Consider the following 26,219-nt stretch of genomic DNA (forward strand, 5'->3'; position numbering starts at 1 on the left):
TCGTGTCGACGATTGATAACTGTTTGTAGTTTCTGTTTAGCGCTTTTATGAGAGACAGTGAAGTATAGTTCTAGAGTTCATGTGTGGGCTATACTCGGAATCTCTTAAAGTCCACAAGGATTCCCCGCGCTGCACTCTATTCAGATATTAACCGAGTTACAGGCAACATTACAATCAAAAGGTGACATCCTGACTCGGGCACAATGAACCTCTTCAACGGTTTTAACCCCAGCACCCCAGCCGACATCGGTAAGGCCTTGTTATCGGTGATCGTCGCTGCGTCTGTCATTGCCACCACTTCTGCCCGTCTGCTGCCTGTGTCCGTTGAACTGGACGACGATGAGGGTCGTAGTCGCTTTCGACGAGCGGATGGAGACAACACGACCACCGAAATGCCTTCAGATCTAGATCTGGGTGACGGCACCACTCCCAACCTGAAGGAAATCTTCCTCGGTCGATGTTACGAATGTGAATTTTGCACCGAAGAACCAAAAGAGTGAGCATTTTCATTTCATACAATCTTTTGTTTAACATACTTTCCCCATTTTTGTTAAAACACCAGGGGCCCGTTGCATAAAACTTTTTACCTGAGAAAACTCAGGTTGTTTTTATCAGAGTTTTTGCCCTGTGTTAAAGTCAATGGCAGAAATCAGACTAACCTTAGTTTTCAGTTTTTACCAGAGTTTTCTCAGGTAAAAAATTTTATGCAACAGGCCCCAGGTTGTAGCTATAACTACATGTACATAATGACCGGAGTAATAATAAATTTATAAGTGCTTGGATAAGAACAATCTGCTATCACCTTGCAAATAAACAAATTATTACTTTTATCTATATATAAACAAAATTACTCTACTTTTCATTGTGGATGATAATATCGAGAGGGTGATTAATCGTTCTATTTTGAACTCAGTAATAAAAGCAAATCAAGCAAACGAAATGGATATGGTGACTAGTTTAGGTTTCGGCTGTATGACTTTGTTTTACATGTAGGTAGGGTGGGCGGCTTATTATTTATTTTCAAATAAGTAATAAATGAAATCATTATTTTTCCTAGTAAAACGTAAATGGGCCGGTAATGAAGGACAGTAGATGAAAAGAGTGATTTTTCACGGAAATATTACCAAAAAAAAATACTCTAGTAAGCCAACGCAAGACAACACATAGACTTAATGCAATTCGAGGCTCACTGTTCATCTAAATACGTTGTGTTTTTCCCGCCCACAAAGACAACGTAATCTTGCTCACCTCCAAATAAAACATTACCTTTATATGATTTTATTACCGCTTTTGAATGAGAAGCAAAAACAGCGATCTACTGGTCCTTAGCCTCAGCTCGTTGTAAGCAAAAATACCAATGGTGTCCGAATAAAGGTACGGATGCTTTAAAGTGTCATCGACTTACCATGTCGACTTAATAACGATATTATGGCAACGTTATGAGATACATTTTGTATGACGTCTTTGTGGGGGTAATGTATTTTACCAAGTAGACGTAATAAAATTATTATGTCGACTTGGCGAAGTAACGTCAAGTCGACGTACAAATAGTTATATGTCATCTTGGCTAGACACATCTCTCTAATCCGACGTATGGAAAAATTATATGTCAGCTTGGCAAAATACTGGGCATATATCTCGCCAAGTCGACATACAGAAAGGAGAACGTCAATTTGTCCTGATACATTATTTCGCCAAGTCGACATAATAATTATGTCTATTTGGTGAGATATACTACCTCGCAAAGACGGCATACAAACTGTATCTCGCCAAATTGACATATACACCTTGTGAAGCTCGCAGCAGTGGAGACTTTTTTGTGTTTCTCTATCGATAACGGCCTTTCAACACTGACGTACAGATGGGGGGGGCTTGGGGTCTCTTGCCCCCCCATCCCATTTTTCACGACCAAGAATAAAAAGAGAGAAAAGAAAAGAACGAGATAAGGGTGAAATATATTATTTTCTGAATATTAAGTCAAAGTCCATCACAAACTTGGATTTTCGTAATGAAATTGTCGAAATCTTTGCTCGCTCACTCGCTCTCTCGCAACTTGTCATCAATTTTACACGCTTCACCATATCGAGCCCTCTCAAAATTTTTGGCTCATTACCCGACTGCCTTGTACCATGCAGCAGAAATCAACCCAGTTAAGTGTTTTATGTTGTTAATATCCTATATGCAGTGGATTTTCATTACGACGAGCAGCCAAAAGTCAGGGTATATTATTGATATCAGGGTACCCCCCCCCCCCGCTGCCGGGATCGAACCGCGGACTTTCCATGTATATAACCAGGCGCCATAGACCACTCGGTCAAGGCATTTTTATATTTTAATCTTTCATTGAGATAGATCGATCTTGTAATGATATTTTTTACACATTTTTGACTGCAGTCTGTCCTAGTTCAGCATTGAAATTGTCTTCTTTTGCCCATAAATAATAAAGACCACCTTTATATTCTTTCATCTGTGGCGTCTTATCGGAGTGAACATCAGCAGATTAACAAATATACCGGTATAGCAATGATAATGATATATTTATATAATGGTATGTATAATGACGATATAATGTATGATGGTATTACATTTTTTTAAATGACTGCCCGTGTGACTCCATGGCAAGGACATGACTTTCTCTTGTTTTTATCTTTAAGTGGAACTTCTGTTTTAGGAGGGAGGGGGGGAGGTTGTCCGGACACTTTAAAATTTGAAGCCTTAATTCCTTTTTGTCTTTGGATTACCAACACACAGACACAAATGAATTCAATAGTTGTAATCTTCTTCAATTTTGTTCTGTGTGATATTGCCTAAAATTTTGTATTAAAAAATTGTTGAGACTTTGCCTGACAACTTTTTTCAAAATGGTTGTTTAAAATCGATTGCCCATGCACACAACAACTGGGTATACACCACGCAGGTTCATAAAACAATGTTATCCTTATATACAGAACTTGTGGAGTGTTTCATGAAAAGACTTGTCGACGTTTTATCCGACAGCTACCATAGAAACAGTGCCTCTCAGCGAATCAAAATCATGTAAAGATGTCAGATCTGACAACTTGTCGGATGAAAATATTGATGAAACGCTCCCCAGGTTTCCAAAGAAATATGAAGTTGATTCACTCTTATTCATGCCAAGTATGGGTTACGTTTATTTTCACCCTTGACATCATCAGTACATATTTCTACCATCACCTTCATAATACAATATTTACTTAAAAACTGTTCAAATTTTATTCGTGCGATCATGCCAGTTTAAATTTGTTTAAAGCACACGAAATGAACACTGAAGAATGTCATCCACATAAAGGAGACCAAAAAAAAAAACGGGGGCGGATTCTATCACCCTCTCCATCCCTGTCGAAAATAACACCCACTAACTGATGGCATGCATGGGGCAATAACATCGGGGCGACCGCCCCTCGAATTTTCAAGTCGTCAAGATGTGAGGAAAGGGTAACAAAATGGAAGAATCTTGGCATTTAGACTGGTGCTTAACAATCAGAAAATAACAAGTTAATGGTCATTTGTACTAAAAAAAAAGAGATGTATATGGGTCGAATAGCGCTATTGAGAAAAATGATGTTACCTTTGAATCAGAGCTCCCCCCTTCCTAGATATATAAATCCCAAGCGCCGCCCCAAACAGTACTGTTTGTTAATACAAATTAGTGTGGGGGTTTGAATAATTGCTAACTTGTTTATAGGTAATATTGACCTATTTGGTAGACCATAATTATGATCCACGTCGGTGTTCATCTTGCATGAAGTAATCGCAGCAGGCACGGCTACACACCGAAATCAAACCATTTACACTGTAAACAATGAAGTGCTAATTTATAGCACTTACAGTGCAGTCACTATACAAGCACTGTAAGTGCTAAATTAGCACTTCATTTTTTTAAAAGTGTAGTGTCAGTAATTTAAAGATTGAATATCTCATCCAGGGATAGAAGACTTAATTGATTTGTATAAAATTGAATTCACTTTTGAAAAAATAGTTCAAATATTTTCATCTGTACATATACTCTAAATGCAATACGATGTATTCAAATTTGAACTGATACATTGCCACATACAGTGGCGTATATATATATATACAGATGGGGGCTTTATATAGGCGCTTGCCCGATTTTTTTTTCACGCCCAAATATAAGAAAAATGGAAAGAAAGGAGAAAAGGGTGAAATGTGACATAATTTTCTGAATATTTTGTCAAAATTTGGATTTTGGTAATAAAATTATCATTTTTTTAGCTCGCACGCTTCGATCGCTCACAACGTTTTATTAATTTTACCCGATATGCCATATCTACACAGCAGAAACTGCGGTGTTAACCTATGCACATAGAGGACCACATCAGTTATTTTTACACCGGTGTCAAATTGGTGGTGTCAGTGTTACACCTAAAGGTGTCATTACAACACCTTTTGTTGTTACATTTACACTCTTTGGTGTTATGTTCAATCTCTAGGGTGTAATTTTAACATCTCAGGACGTGGTCCTCTATTAACACCAACTGGTGTCAGTTTTAACACCACAGTTTTTACAATGTAGCCCCATCAAAATTTTTGTCTCATAACACCACTGGTCAGACATGCATTAATTTTTTTTGATGTATTTTTTTTTTTTACAAACGTCCAGAATCTTGTTAAAATTGATAAAATTTATATTTAAAATGACAAGATTGTTAAATGACGGAAATTCCCCAACAAGACATCTTTTGAAAGTTTGAGACGATCGTTTTAGAGTTTATCCGTGTGGCAATTAACCTTATATCCGTATATCTCTTTTTTATCATTTGTATTGTATTTGTGGTACAATCATTTCCAACCACAAACTTATTGTTTTTATGGAATTATGCCTTCTTCTGTTCACAACTCTTTTATATTTACAGTCTTTTACGATAAATATATTTCATATCATCTTTATTCGCACATTAAAAAAAAAAAAGACACATTCACATACAGTTAAATAGAGGGGGATAAATAAATGAATGCATAAATACACAACATATCATACAAGTGCTTTTGTGTGGATTATATTGTAAATTGATATCTTGTGAAAATGAAAGAAACTCAATGTTTAGATTTGAATTAAAAAAATGAAGTAAACTGTTTCTTCTGCTGGAGCCGAATTTTTGGAAGTCATGTTATATATGTTATGTTTGTTTGGTGTTACTTTTTATTTTTATTTTGAACAGAATATTGGCAGATGCTCGAAAAAATCAAATTCTATTCATGTCAGGTAACATGATATAATGCTAGGTAAAAACTTTGTATTCTACTTGATAAAGAATGAACGAGTGCCGGCCACACCCAAGGAAGTATGTTGTTAATTTGTCGACAGCTGTTCTACACATTGTTCTCTTACAAAAATTATAAGAGAATTAACAGCCGCTACAAAAATATGAATTTGAATCACTCTATATTTCTCTCTACTCTGCTTAGATGAAAGATATACAATTAAAAAATATATCGTCCACCACAATACCACAAATCTGGCTTGATTATAACCAAACCCAGGTATATATAATAAACCGGAAGCGATCAATTCGATTATAAGTATATCTGTGTTTCTCTCATTCAGGAAATCGATATTGAAAGGAAAATATCGATGATTAATTTCTATTTCATACTTTGGTGGTTTCGGCTATTCATCTAATCTCTTAGACGGAATAATATCAAACTATTTATATGGTTGTCATGGTTGTAGTCATTAGTTACGGGTAAATTCTAAAAGGATTGTCCATTTCCGATATAAAAGGGTTGGGTCTAACATGGATATTTTGCTATTTTGTCGTGAAGTCATCATGATATCAAAGGGTCACGAAGCATATACTTAAAAGCGAAATGACCAATATTGCCTCTCCTCGACTCTGTGGGATTGTGATTTTTAAAGGGGAATGAAACCTTTGGAACAAAGAGGCTTGTGTAGAAACAGAAAAATCAAAGAATAAGAATAAAGAAAGTTTGAGAAAAATCGGACAAATAATGAGAAAGTTATGAGCATTTGAATATTGCAATCACTAATGCTATGGAGATCTTCCCATTGGCAATGCGACAAGGATGTGTGATGTCACTGATGAACAACTTTCCCTTTGGTGGACTATAAAATACCCTCAAAATGTCTCTTTTTACTTTTTCTTAATATGATGATACAAACTCTTTATCCAAGATGTATTCTTAAAAAAATATGTATTACATGCCCTCATGTAGAAAGAACACATGATCTATGGATAGATGTGATAAAAGAAGCAATTCAAGTGAAATATATACTAAAGTAATGGGGAGAGTTGTTCACAAGTGACATCACACATCTTTGTCGCATTGCCAATTTGCTATCTCCATAGCATTAGTGATCGCAATATTCAAATGCTCATAACTTTCTCATTATTTGTCCGATTTTTCTCAAACTTTTGTTGATCTGTTTCTTTGATTTTTCTGTTTTCACACAAGCTATCTTGTTCCAATGGTTTCATTCTCCTTTAAATATACATTTTGAAAAAGCTAATATAATAAAATTAGCCTATGTGATTTTGTTTGATCGGAGAAATTAAATGATTTGAGAAGGAAATTACTTGCTTATAGCTTCGTGGTTATAACATGATTATAGCTGTATGAATTTATTGAGTATAGTGAATTAGTGTGTTAGTATTCAAGTGGGCCTATATTACAAGACTACGCTTCTCAGAATATTGCATTATGGGTCACGAACCTGGCAGGATTTTATCACTTGAGGGCTAGGGTGGTGCTCCAGGGCTGCTGGGCTTGTATTTGCCCCTTAGAAATTCATTATAACTTTCCCTTTATATACTGCATTTTTTTAAATGTGCGCACCAGATGTTCCAATGTTAGAAATGAAAATATGCTCTCGTGACCTGCTCGGTCGCTTCACTCCCTCACTTTTTGTAAACATATACCTACCTCTGCTTCTGTGAAAAAAAATAGCATGAACCTCACACCAACACTGTAATTATGTATTGCGTTAAATGGGTATTTTTAATCATTGTGCATGGTCGTACGCAGAAATATTTTTCTAGCGGGAAAAGGGGCATAAACTCTTTCGAAAAACAAATCATGAAAGTGGGGGAGCTTGTCATTGGGGCGCATGTGCATTTGTAAAGTGAAACTGAAGGATTTCATGCACCTTTCGATGAAATTTGTGAACATTTTCAGTTAAAAAATGTATACGTTTTCAAATATTTCGGAGAGGGGGGGGGGCAATGGCCATGATTATGTGACAAAAAGAAAACATATCTACTCCTCATCAATTTCTTCTCATATAGCCATTACAACTTTATTCTTTTCATTCTTATTGATAAAATTACAGAATCCGAATTCCAATGTATTTACATAATTACACAAAGCAGCATTAAATATTTAAGAGAGATAGAGCAGGGGTATTTCAAACTTTCAAATCAAATCTTCATTTTCAAATGTAGAGCAAGTTTGTTCTCTTTCTTGGCTATAAAATATTAAAGTTTAGTAAAATCCAAGAAACCTTCACTTACAGGTGAATCATCTTTATATTTGCAGATATAAACATAGTCCATAAACATTCTTTAACAAAAGAAAATGAGTTAACAATATACGTAACCATGGATCCAACATCTTTCATAAATATTAGAATAACCCTGACACTATTTCCTCATTATCACTTGGTGATTTCTCAACAGATGAAATACAATATTTACACTTATTTGTCGAAAGTTCGTGCAAAAACGGGTCTTAAATCGTGGGAGACTGAGTTCATTGCAAACAAACTTTGAGTAAAACATCACTTCACCTGCACGAGTGTGTACACTATGAACACTGCGTCAATTTGCATTCACTGATATGATTCAAATAAGGAATTTTTATGTTTGACGCATATCAACAAAACCTATTATTTTTATCATTATTAGTTTTATTATCGAAACACAGAAATGATAATAAAACAATGAGCCTGATGCGTGTTTATAATGAACATTTATCATTGAATTTTGAATTTGTAGAGACATTGAGAATCCTTCTTTTCAATACCGGTTCTTCGGACTTGCCATTTTTGACACTTCTGCATTTTGTAAAGTAAAATTAAATGATTTCGTGCATAATTTTGGTAAGTGTTGTGAAAATTTTCAGTAAAACATGTAAGTTTTCACAGTGGTGGCAACTACCCCCTCCCCCACTGCGTAAGGCCATGGACCTGTTCGCAATCGCATTCTGCGCAAGAAAGCGGAAAAAAAAGAAATTTGAGATTAACCTTGAAGATGGTTTTCAAAGTCACATTTGATGATGATGCATATACCTTCTTTTACATATTCTTTTATCATAATCCACTGAAGAGCAAGAAAAGAGTGTACATAATTTGTGATAATTGACAGGACGAAGCCAAGTGCAAAAAGCGGACAATTAACAGACGATTTCCTAATTCTTTCGATTTACTATTCTATATAGTTATGACTTGTATGGTCTATGTCATTGACACTTCTTTCTTATAGAATTTGAATTTGAATAACACAGAATGCTATGTCTGGAAAGCTTGCGTAATTTATTTTGTTATGTACTAAATTGTTACTGAAAAGTTGCTCATGAGCTAATTACGAACCAACGCTTATTAAGTAGCATTCGTTGCAACTACCCCCGCCACTACCACTGTGTATAGAGTGAATAATGGTCTAGTGGTTTTGACTCTCGTCTTTGAAAGAGGGTCGTGGGTTCGAAACGTAGCCATGTCATGTTTTCCTTCAGCAAGGCCACACTGTGCTGCACTCGACCCAGGTGAGGTGAATGAGTACCCGGCAAGAGTAATTTCTTGCATGCACTGAGCGTCGGTGGTGGTATAGCTCGAGCTAAAGCCGGGATGAAAATAGCAGCGCTTTGTATCCTCTGACAAAAAGCGCTTTATAAATCCAGCTATTATTATTATTATTATTGTTATTATTATTGTAATTATTACTATTATTATTACTATTATTATTACTATTATCATTGTTGTTATCATTATTATTATTATTGTTATTATCAATATTATTGTTATCATTATTATTATTATTATCATTATTAGTAGTAATATTATTATTATTACAAAACTTGGAATAGCCAAGTCTCCTTATTGTTTTTTTTTTCATTAGACACCCTGCATAATATCCTTGAAACAAGCTTCAGTCCTCAGATAATATTATTGTTTGCCGTTCCTCTCTCACGAGAAATGTCCATATTTCTAACTTGGTACCCATCATGAAGTATTGGGCAAATATTGAAATAATTTCGTCAACGTTGCTTTGTAAATTGTTTAAGTGGAGTGTACCTACTTGCTCTTCAAAGTAATTGATGTTCTCTTTTCAAAACGTTTGTTACATAGGCTGAACCTGTAGACATACACACTACACTGCAAGAACTCCGGTGTTGATTTTCACCAGCCCGGAATCTATATAATGTCCACACCAGAAAAGTGTTAAACAACACCGGTTTTGGTATTAGTCTACCACCAGATAGGTGTTTATACACCATCAATTAGTATTAAAACAGCATCGTTTTGATCATGGGTGTCGATCGGTTTTCTTGGTTGGGGGGATGATTGACACAATTTTTTTGTGGATGGGGATCTTTCAACATTACCCCCACTAAAATCACAAATAAGGGCATTTGGGAGTGGTTGATATGCATGATGATCTTGGAAATTCCTTCATTGTTGGAGTGTACTTTACTTATATATATTTTTTTTTTTGAAAATTCAAATTGTGTTACAAGAGAGCCTATTCTAAACTCATGCGAAAGAAAAAAAATGAAAAAAATTGTCTGGACCATGTACATAGTGATCTGTTTATTGAGCATGATGTATACACAGGGGCGTCGATCCATTTTTCAGAGGGGGGGGGGACAAAATCATGAATCAACGTTCTAAAGGCGCTCTATCACTCAAAACAAACAAACTCACCCACCCACACATAGGCCTATATATATATATATATATGACTCATGAGAAAGAGACACATATCTCACCCTCACCAACAATGCGAGCGCGAAGCGCGAGCTGAAATTTTTTAGTATGACATGAAAACAGGAAAAATGTACCTGTTTAGGTTTGTTTGTAGTAACTCATGAGGAGGATAGATACATGTATCTCACTAGAGAACGAGCTGAAATTTCTTTATATTTTGACCTGAAAGCTTGATAATCTGAGCATTTTTGGTACCAATGATTGAGATGGTTATCTAGAAGAACAATAGATGCGAGCGCAAAGCGCGAGCTGAAAATTTTGATATTTCGATCTGGAAATAAGAGACAGATTATTGGACGCTATTGATAAAGAACAAGATATATATCCAACAAAAGATTATTGCAAATCGAAGCGGGAGTTCTTTTGAGGTTTAGAACTGAAAACAGGACATTCTATTCACCTATTTAATCATGAATAGTATGGGTTTTTGGTACAGAAATGATGCGAGCACGAACTGAAGAGCTTTATATTCCAATCTGAAAAGCAGACATTTTGAGCACGATTTTTAATCAAAATCGAGTTGGTATCTCAATCTCGCTTGCTGATTTAAGTGTAGCATTACAATCTTATTTTTTAGTTGCACATGCGGAATTATTGAGGATCGACGCCTCTGTGTATACAACCCGACTGGCAATATCTTTTTTCTTCTTAATGCATGATAAAATGCAGATTCGGACCAATTGAATTGAATTAAAACTAGCACAAGTTACAAACTGTGTGGCTTCTCGTGCACCATCGGGCTAACCGTCATTCCTTAGACGATTTATCTTGCCACCATTTTACTCCCGTTTATTTTTCCACCCTTTTGAATTAATTGATTTATTAAAATTAATTTACTCACCACTGGTGGGATGGAACACCCTATCAACAAAATTTGTTTTTCGTTGGGGTCCTTTTATGCCATGTGTTAAAAATATCATATAAATAAACATTTCATTCTTTTTCATCTTTAACCTCCACCCATTTGTTTAAAAGTCCTGCAAAACAATACACAAATTGAGAGGGAAACAAACTGATATATGGCATAATATAATCATCAATAATTCATCATGATCAATCTTCATTTTTCATCATTATTATAATTTTTCTACCCTAAATTATTGGGGGGATGATAATACAGGCCATCCCCCCCACTTGAAATATTGGGGGGGATATATCCCCCCCATCCCCCCCGTGATCGACACCCATGGTTTTGATTCCAAACTGGTGTTGTTTCAATACTTCTCTGGTGTGGACATATATAAATTCCGGGCTGTTGTTAAATCAACACCGGAGTTTTTGCAGTGTAGTTTTAAGGTATGTCTATGCAAACATATCGTTTTGCCCTCCCCCAATAATTCCGCACGTGCAAAAATACAATAAGATGGTAATGCTATACAGAAATCAGCACACGAGATTGAGCTACACAACTCGTTCTTTATTCAAAATCGTGCTCAAATAGTCCGCGTTTCAGATTGGAATATAAAAATTTTCAGCTCGCGCTTCGCGCACGCATCATCTCTGTAGCAAAACCCCATACTTTTCATGATTAAATAGGTGAATAGAATGTCCCGTTTTTAGTTCTGAACCTCAAAATAACTCCCGCTTCGATTTGCAATAATCTTTTGTTGGACATAATCTTGTTCTTTAGGAAAAACGTCCATTAAACTGTCATTTTTTTCAGATCGAAATATCAAAATTTCAAGCTCGCGCTTCGCGCTCGTATCTATTGTTTGTTTTAGATACCCATCTTAATCATTGGTGCCAAAATGCTTAGAATATCAAGCTTTCTGCTCAGAATATAAAGAAATTTCAGCTCGGTCTTGGCAGCACTCGCATTATCTGTGTAGTGAGATATGTATTCTCCTCATTAGTTACTACAAACAGTCCTAAACAGGCACATTTTTCCTGTTTTCAGGTCAGTATACTAAAAAAATTCATGAGTCATATAGATATATATATATATATTCATATCATAATAATAATAATAATAATATAGGATATTTATATTGCGCACATTTCCACCTTGTTAGGTGCTCAAGGCGCTCCTATATAATGCATGTGTGTGTTTGCGTGTTTTTGTATGTGCGTGCGTTTTGACAGGGTCAGACTTACTTTTTCCCTTTTTCAACATTGTCTTTTATGGCGCCGGTTAAGTGCAATAATATGTGCGCCGCTCGGCAGTGCGCCCCCCCCCCCTTTCGCCAAACGCTGGATCCGCCTATGGAACACCTATCTCGTGTTAGACTAATACCAAAACCGGAGTTGTTTAACGCTTCTCTGGACAGGTGTATGGATATTATAGATTCCGGGCTGGTGTTAAATCAACACCGGAGTTTTTGCAGTGCATTAACTTCTTATTTTCTGAATGTTCAGCACCCGTCTTGTGCCCAGATGATGGTCCAATTTTCTCTTTGTCTACTCATTTTTTTTTCAGTTGTTTGATTAATAAACTGTTCATCTAACCTCGACTAAATTGTGTTAGACCACGTGGATATTTAACGAAATGGCTATTTATAGCCTAACTGGAAATTTAATGATGAATTGGCTATATGGAAAATAAGCCAAATGGTAGACCGTCACTGTAGATAAACTGGATGTAGACGAACTAGCATTACAGACCATTAGCCCAGTAAAGTGATTTATGAATAATGAATATAAGACAAAACCATTTCGCTGTAATATGCCAACATTTATTAATTACCGCGGTTTGAAGTGTATCAATATCACTCGCTATGAGTATTATTACAATCCTGATCAAACTTACTATGAAAATTGAACTTTCTGAACTTGTCGGAATGATTTATCTGAAATCTCGGTCAATATGCGTCATTTTCTTATAATTTTTGTTTTCTCAATGGATAAACCTGATGAATGGTTGCCGGCTGCCACTATATTTTTATCATTATGTATGGAAGGTGTAAAAAATCAAGTACGCGGAACAACTCAAAATCGTAATAAACGATGAAAAACACACATCACAATCGAGGCGCGCGGGTCGATGATTTTTTTTCTTTAAATGATCTATAGTAAAGGAAAATTACATTATAAAAATTGTGGTGTTAAAACTGACATGAGTTGGTGCTAATAAGGTACCACACCCTAAGGTTTTAAAAATACACCCTAGAGATTGAACATAACACCAAAGAGTGTAAATGTAACAATCAAATGTGTTGTAATAACACCAATAGGTGTTAACTAACACCACCAATTGAACACCGTTGTAAAATAACTGGTGGGGTCCTCTATGTACACCGGTTAACACCACCGTTTTGCTGTGTATTGCAAGCAATATGAAGTAATTTTATTTACAAAAACCCACAAAAAAGATACGTTTTATAAAATAAATATTGTAAGAACAAATATTTGGGAGTGGGAGATCCTGAACGGAGGTAAATGATGATTTTCGGCAGAGGCGATCCCCCATAACCCCACCCCTCATCATACCCCTGACACACACCCAGACCAGGGCCCCGCTGCATAAAACTTGCTGAAATATCAAATTTGCAATAGCAGTGTAAAACCAGTGAAATAGTTGCTGATATAGTAAATTTGTTATAGAAATTTTGCATTTTCAGATTCAGATTTATGTCTAACAGAAATTACATAATTATTGATACAAGTCATTTTCATACATTTATAACAATTATTTACGATACAAATCATTGTCATTATAATCTTATTCAACAACATCAATGATAATTGATATAATTATAAAGATATATACAAAATAATTTTTGTAGACAAATTATAATATATAATTTAAGCAAGTGCATTTTAGCAAGTTATTATGAAAAGGGACCTGTATAAGTTTCTGTTTTTACTTTACTTATTATATTCAGTATTACAGAGAACCCGTCATCTAATACTAGAATATAACTCAACATAAAAGGAGTATGATATACGGTGTATGTACAATCACTTATATACATAAACAGGACTTTCGGCTCATTTTACAACAGGCGATAACAAAGCCAGGTATGGCCAGATTCAATTTCATTATCAATAAAAATTTAGTTCTACCAGCAAAATACCCCCATATATACACGGCCCCTATACATACTCGAGACAATGATGTACGTGTATTCAAACTTGAAAATTTTATTGATGTTCATACTATTTGTTTTAAGTATTATTGAGAAGAAAATACACCACTCTCCGAAAAATGAAATAAGATAATTATATGAAATAAAAATGAAAAAAAAAACAATCATAAACAATAAATGAAAAGATAGATAAATAAAACCAATGAAGAATAATGATAATTTTCTTCTTATTATTATTTCTATAAATCGCCCCTTTGCTGATAATTAATATTGGCTCTTTATAAATCACTTAAACAAAGGAAATGAACATAAAACCGAAAATCAGCAGGTAACATAACTTATTTAACATAACATGAGGATGATGATAATACTAGTAATAGCAAATCAAAATTAATGATATAGATAATACAAATAATAATAAATACATACTCATTGGGTTAAATCGTTAGATCGCGATGGCAAATGCTTTGTTAGTTCATTAATAGATCACCGGTGTTAATTTAACACAAGCCTGGTATCTAAACCCCTCAAAAAGTTTTGGAAATCTGTGTATGGCCATTAATTTCTCCCAACTCCCAATTTTACACAATGCATATTTTACATCATTCAGAAGATTAGGCAATTCTCTTTAAAATGATACCATGCTTGTTATGATCAAACCATTGCGAAAAGAGCAGGATTCAAAAGTGTTAGATAAAGTCTGAATTGAAAAGCTGCAAAACGAGCAGAAATAGTCATGAAGTGTCTACAGAACACGATTCTTAAATTGTCTGTATCAATAGAGCTGAAAATCCATTCAAACCAAGCCCCTGCTTCTGTCATGTCTGTAGTGCTGGTTCTGTGAGATAGCATGGTTTGAGTCGTGGTTTGAAATACCCATGCATGTTAATTTGTGTTTTATGTTTTTGCTTGTGCAGAGGTTTGTTTGATTCCATGTTAATGTTGATGTTAATGTGCATGAAAACAAAAGAAATCGCTGAGGAACTCATCACCACTGAAAAAAGAACAGTGACTTTCAATATTGTGTCATTTGAAACTTTTGACATTGCCCCACATTTCAAGGCACTGCACTTCCATGTGAAACATAATCATATCATGTAGGGTTTCATTTTAAAGAAAATTAAATAATCTATTCATTGGTATTAATTACACATTGATATGTACTAAAATCGATGAGGAATTATCGATCAAACTCAAAAGAAACCACTAAGAAACTCACTCATCACCACGGAAAAAGAGAACTTTCAATATTGTGTCATTTTGTAACTTTTGAATTTGTACCTTGCCCCACATTTCAAGGCACTGCACCTTCATGGGAACCCTAATCATATCATGTAGGGTATCATTTTAAAGAGAAATAAATGTTTTATTTATTGATATTAATTACATATTAATATTCATTAAAACCGAGGAGAGGTCAGCGATCAAAATCTGTCACGTGGGAAGTGACTTTTTTTATTATTTAACTACTGCTGCTCGACACCAAATAAGGAATACGTAAAAACTGAGGTTTACAGTTATATGAAAGATTTAATCAAAGCTCTTAAATCATTCTGTGGTTTCCTTTGATTTCTTTTACAATGAGTTACATGAAAATATACATGGATATGGATTATGGATAACAAAATATAACTTAACTTAAACGGTAATATCGTTGATGTGAGCCCCCATCATCATATCTGGTCTGACACGCCCCACTTGGCCCTGGTGGTCGGTCCAGTTCCTGGCCTCCGCAGGTTGCGATGTCTCTTCTCCACTCGGTCTCGGCCTCCGCAGACTATGTTACCCCTCGATGAGTATAGCCCCCAGATAAGAGAGATGTGGCTTCAACGAATTAGTGGACGAGATCGAGCCCCCAATAATGACATGAATTTTGACCAGTCATGTCGGTGGAGAACCGGCGGCAGCTGGGGTCGTTATCTCGTCACCGACGTAGTCCCTCAGTTATAACTTAGACTGCCTATACGAACATCTGTAGTCTATTCTGGCTTAGGTGGTTCTCCCTGAATTACTAAAATTGACCTCCTAATATACACTACCGTTACTAGGAATAACTGTACAAATTCTATAAAGTAATCCAAGGAATTTCAATAGCAGATGAGTGCATAAAGCAACACATTCTTAATAAAAGACTTCCTGTGCATTCTATACACTTACATTCATCAATGCTAGAGCACTCTTTGCTATGTATGACACCTGTATGAAAATTCTTACATAGAATAAAATATGACATCAACCTGGTACAAGGGGGGGGGGGAGGGGCATCAAGCGTTTCCAATGCTTGCTTTTAAAATATTCAAAACATATGTAAATATACAATTGTCTATAGGCCTTCTCTAACCTGGACCAAGTAAATATTTTAAACACATGTTTGAACTCTTCAAATGTATATAATTAAATTTCTTTCCTGACAAAATCATATTTCCAAACATTTTTTGAAGAGCTTATATCGGTCCACACCAGAGAGGTGTTGATCCAACTGGTGTTGTGTCAACGCTTCTCTGATGTGGACCGATAGATACCAGGCTGGTTTTAAATCTTTAAATCAACATTCAGTTTAATTTCATTCAGTTTAATCAATGTTGAGTAATCAATGTTCTGCATAACTATCGTATGATTTTGTGAATTTATATTGTTTATAAATGGTTAATTTTTGTCACGGAATTTCCACTGTATATGAATACCATGACATTTTGTACGATTATTTGTATTTTGGATCATTATTTGTCTTCTGTTAACAGTGTTTTGTTAATATTGAATGGTAATATTTTACAATGTACCCATCACTTTGATTTTGAACTGAATGATTAATAAATATTATTACAAAACAAAAACACCGGCGTTTTTTTTTGCATGATAGGAAAAGCATAAGCAACAACAATGTTAATGAAGATCAACAGCAATGATAATGACGATGGTGAAAATCATGACTATACAAGGATAATAACAATGATATTCATAAAAAAATTATCATATCATTCATGCTAAGCTATATATAACGATACAATTTTATTGCATTTATTTTATTTTCAACAAAATATAAATCAGGAAAATACAGTTTGGTCAAATGAACTGAGTCAATGCAATAAAAATAAAATGATTATGATGATGATGGTGGTGGTGATGATGACTTTGGTGATGATGATGATGATGCTCATGAAGATGGCTTTGGTGATGATGCTGCTGATGATGATGCTGATGATACGAACCTCATTTCGTTTTCGGACTATCGAACCTTTGGAATAACGAAGCTACGGAAAACAGTCATGTTGTTGTTGTTGTTTTTTTAAGTGTTTAATAAAGTTCAATTCATCTAATTTTGTGCGAACATGACTAATAGTGCATCATATCTTTCATATTTTCTCCATGCACAGAGCTTACGATTGTTTGGCATTATGGAACGCCTTCAATTCGAGTTTTGCATACAAGGAACCGTGTACCAGCGTGCCAGAAGATTTTGACGCCTACGTTAACATGGTTTTTATGCCCCTTCCCGAGGATCAGGTCTGGTTTGTTTGCTATTTTTTCTTCTTTTTGAGGTGCTCTGTTTTTAATTTGATATACGCCCGTTGTGTCTTTATACTTTTTCCCACCCACTCCCTCCCAAGGCGTCCAGCCCTGCACTCAGTCCTGAATCTGACTCCACTCCCTCTGGAGTGCTGCTCCCGTTCCCTCCCTAGTCCTGCCCATTCCCTCAAAGTCCCGCCCCACTCCATCCCGAGGAGTCCAGCCCCACTCATCCCTGAGTCCAGCCACATGAACTCCCTCCCGAGTCCTACTCCCATCCCCTTAAGTTAGTCCTGCCCACTCCCTTCCGAGTTCTGCTCCAATCCCCCTAGTCCTTCCCTCTCCCTCAGAGTCCCACCCCACTCTGTCTCGAGTACTGCCCAATTTCATCCCGAGGAGCCCAGCCCCACTTCCTCCACGGGCCCGCCCATTTCCTCCAAGTCCCGCCTCCACTCCCTCTCGAGTCCCGCCCCACTCCATCTCGAGTCCTACCCGACTCCATTTCTCCCTTCCCTAAATCACACGCTCTGTTTTGTTTAAATATCATTCCTTTAAACGTCGCTTATTTATTATTTCAATTTGAAAAAAAATCACCTCGATATATTCATTCTATCATTCAGATTATTATTCTGTCTAATTATATGATTTCCCCTTATTATAATTACATGTACTCACCCCTGGCCACTGTGTTACAAAGATTTACGCTTGATTCAATCTATCTCAGCTGTATGGAAAACCATCCATACCATCCCCCCCCCCCCCCCGAAATTTGCTCGTTCTCCTCTGTAAACAAAGAGGATCACACTGAATCTTCAAGAGACTGATGAATGTATGAATATACACCACATCTAGAAAATATTTTGAACAAACATGCATTTTAGATGTTGTGGTTGCTGGCTTTCCATATATATCATTGATTGGATCAATCGCAACTCTTTGTAAGACAAGCCCCTGGTGACTTTTATAAGTATTTTGTCCTTTAACGGACAAGGATTATTTTTCCAGTTCTTAATAATTAGACATCGCCATCCCCTTCTTGAATTGTAAACGTTGAGAAAATGTTCCCAATTTTTTCTCCATGTAGTATTATATTAATCATGCATATAAAAAATGATTAAGCTATTAATATTCAAAAGTATTCGAATCAAAAAAATTTACTCGTCTCCCTTCATCTGGCGATTTTTTACAAACGAATTCTGACGCCTGTTAAGCTACTGGAAGTCTTGCATCTGATTTTAGCCAAATATTTTTGTCAGTGACGACTATGCACTCGGATCAAAGCAACTGATGAGGTAATATGCTCACTATAATACACTGTTAGAAAATTTATCCTTAAAATAAAAGAAGTTCCTGCAGCAGAGTCTCGAGATCATCTGTAATCTTATTGAATTGCGTAATCTTACAGGAATTTGGTATTTGGTGTATGGAATCTATGAAACAAATTTTCTTGAATAAAACACCCTTTTCCCCTTTTTTAACAGACCTGTTATGTTAAATTGCAGAAAAATTCCTGTTTTATGAATTTACAGAATGATTCTGTTATTGCTTTCTGCAAAATCTTCTGTTTATTTTCTGTAAAATCACGGGTTTTTTAACAGTGTACAGTCAGAATAATGGTCTATATATTCCCCGTGTTTACTTCTCACATAGTCTAATACCATGGGCTAAAACCCAGTTGGTCTATATTTTCAAGTTGATCAATTGCTATTTATTCTACACTGCACTTGGTCTATATACCTACCAAAGGTAATTCCCACTTATTCTAATGTCCAGTCGGTCTAAATTTAACTATTCTGTCTGTTAATTCGTATCGAATGAACATTTGGTTCATGAACAGTTCATCTACATTATAAACATTACAGTCTAAGTGCCCAAGTGGACATTAGACCGTGAAATGCGCATGGCCTATAGACATAACTATAATTGGACTAAATGGCAATGTTAGACTAACTGTGGTTAATATTCACTTATTTATGAATACATTATGTAAATAGATTAACAAGATCAGACAAATATTAGTCGGAGAATAGCATGGGTGATGAGCCGATGATGAGACGTGCGCGCGTGGACCACATGGGCGGAAATCCCAGGAGGGACAGGGATATCAAATGTCCCCCTCTACTATTTTTCGGTCTTTTGTGATGAAAAGAAATACATCATTCAAAATTCGAAATAAAACATGTATTTTTTACCTTTCTTTTGGGGTGATTACCTCTTTTTTTCTTATTTGTTATCTTGTCGAAATTTTTAGCCCTTTGTCGATCTCTTGTCCCTCTACCTTTTGGGAGAGATTTCCGCCCCTGGTGGACCAAGACAGTGGTAATTTCATTTACCATGGAGATTTACACTCAATGGTACTCAATTTCACTTTCCCTATTTTTGTTTATTCAGACTCTGTTCTATTCAGGAATGTACAGTATGGCGATGTCTATAGGCAGGCAGTCCTCTGATTACACCAACATCGAACTGACGATGCTCGGGAGAGTTGTGGACGGAAACGTCTTCTGCAGTATGGCCGAAGCACCAGGGATAAATTACGGGGCATGTCCGAAGTTTGGCAGTTGCGCGAACGAAACTCAAGCGGCATTCTGGGGAAAGTCGTCAAAACATGTAAGCTGTATGGATTAGAAGGCAGGATTGAATGAATGTCTATTTCATTTAAACCATAAAAAACAATAACATTGCAAACGATGGGCCTATTTATTTATGGATTTATTTATTTATTATCAATTCGGCAATTACAATACAATAAATTTCAACAAATGTAAATATTAAGCAGAGCCCTAGATGGGTACATATAGCTTAGCTGCCTGGGTATGGGAAAAACTAACTTGATAACTGTGACCCGAGGGTCTCCCTCTCCGACCAAGCTACATGAACCCAGAATTAGTCTGTCATAATAATAATTTGATAGAACATTAAAAGGAAGATAAATACACAGATAAACAACATTTAGATATATAACTAATATTTCTGTCTTCATATTGCACGAGTACATCCGAAACATGTAACAGCAACATTTTACATTCCCATTCCCTGCTAAAATGGAGGGAGCCACTCAAAGCAATGTTCGTACTTTTTTGACGCCTCAGAAATGCAGATTTGCCTACGGAGACTGGGAAAGTACAAAATAGTAATAGAACATATTGCGTAAACAAGATAAGATAAGAGCAGGCAATCACTACGTTCTCTCCGAGTCTGGGACAACAACAATGACACAAAATGAATCTTCTCGCTAAATTTTGCAACTGATCAGGATTGACCAGTACTGTGATAATCAATGAACGTAGAGGGTGCCAACACTTTGCAAAGTTCATATGCCTTCCACGATCGTTTGTGGTAACACTATTATTCAGGGATCGGTTGCAGAAAAGATGATGAAACGCAAGTAAAAAAATCATACACAGCTTTATCAAAAATAAACAAAAAATGCATACGGGCCTGCACTTAGCTTCATTAAAAATCAACGTATTTTATTTTTTACCAAAAGGCTATGGTCATTTACATCTAAATCATGATTTTTGTAATACTATCACCTGTAATATCCTTGCGGTATTTCAACAAAGAAGGTGTTGATGTTGACTTTTTTTTACTGAATGGATAAACTTTGCAACTCCGCCTGACATTACTTGAACTCGGATTCTAATGATTAGTGCACTTTACCGTATTTCTTAAGGGTTTTTTTATTAACTTTGTTTCAGTTTGCGGGTGGGGCAAGTGGTGACGTCACTGTTATACTGGATGGAAGCAGGCCAGATGGAGCGTATCGATCGACAAGGTATGAAAAAAATATGCAGTCCTTGCCATACAAAAGAAACGATTTCAAATAAGCTCGATACTGCCCAATTCGAAAAATATATAGTATGCATGTGAGCAAAACATAATGGACAGTGGTCTTTATCGTACATCGTGCCGCTCGTTTAATTTTTGGCTTTGGATCCCGAACTCATACTACACCCCTACTTAAGGAACTCCACTGGCTACCTCTATTCCAACGCATTCAGTTTAAAGTCTGTTTATATGTATACAAAACTCTAAATCAATTAGCACCTGAATATCTTAATAATACCATCAAATTATACACGCCCTCTTGTAATCAATCACTGACACATGCAGACTTTGCATCCCTTGTCAAAACTCTCCTCTGCCGAAAAACGGTTTGCTGTAGTAGCTGCCAAGACTTGGAATGCTATCCCTCTTTCAATAAGAATTACTTCCAGTGTTCTTGGCTTCAAATCTTTCCTTAAGACATACCTTTTACTCAATAAGTAATATTTCCCTTTTTATCTTGAATATTGAAGTAATTACTGCAAATGTTAAATTGTTATTCCTACTTTGTACCCGCTATGGTACTTTTTTATTTTAGCGCCTCTAAATACCAATTATCATTATCATTAAAAACAGACCTGTTCTGTAAAATTGTAGAAAATCTTTCCTGTTTTAACAAAAATAATTAGGTTATTTCTTTCTGTAAGATCTGTTTTTAATTGTTCTTCTGTAAAATCTTTAACGATGTATGTGATTGTCTCTTCGCCATTTATTCTAATTCAAAACATTTCATCTTTATGAATAATGCAGTTTGAACTTAATATCAAAATGAAGACCAACAATAGTTTTTGTTTTATCATTGTCAAACATTAAGAACCCGCATGCATGTTCATCGATGTTTCGCTTGATTTGACATTAATTTAGGGCCCTACTTCCATGGAACTTTGTAGATTTGTTTGCCTAGCGTCATCACGCCACCATAAAAGAAAAAAAAAACAACGAATGTTGTTTTCTTATTTGTTCAGTTTCTTTAGGACTGCTGAGGTGGCTAATCTTGATCCAGCTAAAGTGACGTCATTGACGGCTTACATCGTTCATAACCTGGATGGGACTGTGACGTAAGACGGCATTACTGGGGTAGTACTTTATCACAAGTACACTGAAGTAGTATAGTATAGTAGTAGTATAGTAGTAGTAGTAGTAGTAGTAGTAGTTGTAGTAGTAGTAGTAGTAATAGTAGTAGTAGTACACTCTAAAAAATGAAGTGCTAATTCAGCTCTTAAAGAGCGTGTATAGTGACTGCACTTCGGAGTGCTGATTTGTCTAGTTCAAATTTGAACGAGAAAAAATCAGCACTCCGAAGTGCAGTCACTATACACGCTCTTTAAGAGCTGAATTAGCACTTCATTTTTAGAGTGTAGTAGTAGCAGTAGTAGTAGTAGTAGTAGTAATAGTAGTAGTAGTAGTAGTAGTAGTAGTAATAGTAGTAGTATTAGCAGTAGTAGTATCGTAGTAGTAGTAGTAGTAGTAGTAGAAGTAGCAGTAGTATAGTAGTAGTAGTAGTAGAAGTAGTAGTAGTTGTAGTAGTAGTACTAGTATAGTAGTAGTATAGTAGTAGTAGTAGTAGTATAGTAGTAGAAGGACTAGTAGTAGTAGTAGTAGTAGAAGTAGAAAGTAGTAGTAGTAGTAGTAGTAGTAGTAGTAGTAGTAGTAGTAGTAGTAGTAGTATGAGTAGAAATAGTAGTAGTAGCGTAGTAGTAGTGGTAGAAGTAGTTGTTGTTGTAGTAGTATAGTAGTAGTAGTAGTAGTAGTGGTGGTAGTAGTAGTAGTAGCAGTAATAGTAGTAGTAGTAGTAGTAGTAGTAGTAGTAGTAGTAGTAGTAGTAGTAGTAGTAGTAGTAGTATAGTAGTAGTAGTAGTAGTAGTAGTAGTAGTAGTAGTAGTAGTAGTAGTAGTAGTAATAGTAATAGTAGTAGCAGTAGTAGCATTGGTGGAGCAGAGGATTATCTTTTGTGTTTGGGGGGACGGCTATTGTTGCGTCCCCCCCAAACACAAAAGTTAATCCTCTGCTCCGCCGCCTATGAGTAGTAGTATAGTAGTAGTAGATAGTGGAAGCAGTGGCGGTGGTGGTGGTGCAGTTTAAAGCCATTAACAAAACTAATCATAAATTTATCTGTCAGATACGCTTGAAAAATACAAACTTTCAAAGTTTTCGTGCCTGGCCGAATACTGACAATTTTTGTACAGATTGTCAAATTGAATTTGCGCCAAATTAAGGAAAATGTTAAATGAAGTAGCAGACGGAATAAACTCATTGCATTTTTTTTATCCCAGCCAAGGCGTAATTTCCTTCAGCAAGAAACTGATCCACAGTGTGCTGCACTCAACCCAGGTGAGGTAAATGGGTACCCGGTCCGGTAGGAAGTAATTCCCTAAAAAGCTGTGTGTGCTATGAACGCCTAGCTTAGCCGGGTAATATAGGAGCGCCCTGAGCACCTAACAAGGTGGATATGTGCGCAATATAAATACCCTATATTATCATTATTATTATTATTATTGTTCTTTCCTTTAATAATTGTTTATGAAAAGTTGGAATAATGCGTCAATTAGTGATGTCAATGATGAAGATTCTTCATGCTTCGTAGATGATAATTGATGCGCAAAAGGTGTTCTCTATTTATTTCAATAATAATAATGATAATGATAATAATAATAATAATAATGATAATAATGATAATACTATTATAATAATGATAATAATAATAATTTAGGTAGATTTACCCAGGGAAGTCACTTCAGTCCTGAAAACTGTTCTCCCTGCTGGCAGTGCTATTATTATTACCTCGAAGTTTAGTTGGGCTCCCCAGGCGCTCAAGCATTCAAGGAATTTCTTCTATCAGTTACCCATTCACCTCACCTGACTTTAGTGCAATGTGGATATATTTCTTGCTGAAGCAAATTACGCCATGGCTGAGATTCGAACCCACGACCCCCTGTTTCGCAGTCAGAAGACTAATCCGCTGGGCCACAATCACCATAATGCTTAATTTTTTCTTAATTTTTCTTATTTATTTTTATCAGAGAGAAATGCGTTACAGGTTCTTTGTTGGAGTTACAAGAGGATATAACTTCTAAAGGAATATCATTTAATTGTATCGACGACCCAAGGTTAGTAAACACTCTAAAACTGAAAAGTTAGGCCGCATTTTCGAAATAATGTTGCATTAAACTAACAACATACTTTTACATTACATTAAACGCTAATGGTTAGATTCAGGGGGATTTCAGACGATTTTATTCCAAGAAAAATTGTTAATGGTTAATTTCAGATTTTTTTTGTGTCTAAAATACAGTCACTCCTAGGGTCTTCTAAGTGGTGCACCTAATTTAGTATCTCCATTCGCACTCTCACCCTCTCACTTCCCCCCCCCCCATCTTCTCACTCTCTCTCTCTCTAACTCTAACTCTCATTTACTGCATTTCTTCTTTTGTGGTCCCGTCTCTCTTAATTTCTCTCTCCCATCAGTCCATCTATCTATTTTGTAGACAGCTCTGATACTATTAGCGTTTAACCTTTCTTTCTTTTCTATAATGTTTCTAATTCTGCATCTGGCTTTTTTCCACCTCTTCTTATTTGTAAAATACGTTTTGTCCTTCTAATAATGGTTCTGATCGGGTCCTTCCACTTTTCTATTCTCACAATCTTTACTTATCTAAAACTAATTTTCATCAAAATCATAAATGTGCATATTTTCTTTAATCACTATATTGTTCTTACTCGTTCAGATGACTAGGTTTTGGGCAGTGATATGATAAGGGGGGGGGGGGCGAAAGGAAAAGAATGTAAAAGGGGAAAGGTTAAATCACAATATGACTATATCTGGGGATTGTGTTATAAATCTGTTACAACAATTAGATCTTCACTTGAAATTGTATGCTTTAAGAAATAAAATTCCTCGTATGTCATGTTCGATCCGCCCCATCATTTTTTTTTAATTATCACGCCAAGCTTGTTAAAATTATATTAATTGCCATTTTGTATTTGTTTTACAGCATTACACGTCATGTACAATGCATCCAGGACCCAGGACATGATCTTTGTCGACCATACTCCGGCTCGGCCCCCACGAATTTCGCCTCACCTATATTTGTAATTCTAGCATATCAACTTGTTTCATTATTGACGCGGTAATTTTTCTTTATAGGAAAGGGAAAGGGGGTGATAAATTTGAGGTTTGTGCAAAAAGGGGAAAATTTGAAATTGACTTAATTGTATTCATTTCGTATCGTGTTGTCTCTAGATTACCAATGAGTTTCTTTAAAGGAGAAATGTATTGATTATGAATGTGGTCTTATTATATATCAATGGAAAGGTAATGATGTGGGGATTATCAGTGGGTCATTCAAAAATACCGAAAATAATACAAGAGGTGAAAATCGCCGACTAAAAAACGCTAAAATGCCTCTCCGAAATATGCCTCGCATCGGTCTCTGAATTGACTGGAATTTGATGACGTCACTGTCTGTACAAGAGGCGTGATTGGCTCTCCCACATGAAGCTCCACTTGCATGCAAAACCTGTCGCGTTGGTACGTTTTCTCCACACTGTCACTGAATACTTCGATCCCGAAATGAAAGAAAACCCAGAATTTTATCTAGATTTGGATTTAAAAGTTGATGATTTTAAAGATGAAGAGAATGATGATGAAGTGAACAACAAAGTGACGTCGTTGGAGGTAAATTGGGGGAATTACGCCGATGCTGATGATCATGAAAATTCAACTTGCATGACGATCACAAGTCATGTACATGCCGATTCGCTACCAACTCATGCAGCTGCTGCTACAAGTGCTAGCCACACTGCGCGGGCCAAATTAAATCCATGAAAATGAATAACCACATCCAGACAGAGTCTATCATAAGAAGGAAAATAATGAT

General features: G+C 35.9%; 1 protein-coding gene across 1 annotated transcript; it reads left to right on the top strand.

Moving 5' to 3' along the window:
* LOC121430083 (ADP-ribosyl cyclase/cyclic ADP-ribose hydrolase-like) lies at positions 1–25,657 on the top strand. Its single transcript, XM_041627358.1, has 7 exons — positions 1–496; positions 17,382–17,511; positions 19,906–20,124; positions 21,216–21,292; positions 22,308–22,400; positions 24,363–24,449; positions 25,335–25,657. The coding sequence occupies exons 1-7, from the start codon at positions 204–206 to the stop codon at positions 25,471–25,473; spliced, it is 1,038 nt and encodes a 345-aa protein (XP_041483292.1). The 5' UTR covers positions 1–203; the 3' UTR covers positions 25,474–25,657.
* Positions 25,658–26,219: the final 562 nt, after the last annotated feature.

This window comes from Lytechinus variegatus, chromosome 16 (assembly GCF_018143015.1).
Source record: "Lytechinus variegatus isolate NC3 chromosome 16, Lvar_3.0, whole genome shotgun sequence".
Classification (NCBI taxonomy): domain Eukaryota; kingdom Metazoa; phylum Echinodermata; class Echinoidea; order Temnopleuroida; family Toxopneustidae; genus Lytechinus; species Lytechinus variegatus.

Bases quoted from the DNA above. Each gene is read 5' to 3' on its own strand.
- LOC121430083 (XM_041627358.1), top strand. From the start codon at position 204: ATGAACCTCTTCAACGGTTTTAACCCCAGCACCCCAGCCGACATCGGT. The intron at 21,293-22,307 runs GTATGAAAAAAA...TTATTTGTTCAG, and splicing joins GGAGCGTATCGATCGACAAG to TTTCTTTAGGACTGCTGAGG. The intron at 22,401-24,362 runs GTAAGACGGCAT...TATTTTTATCAG, and splicing joins AACCTGGATGGGACTGTGAC to AGAGAAATGCGTTACAGGTT.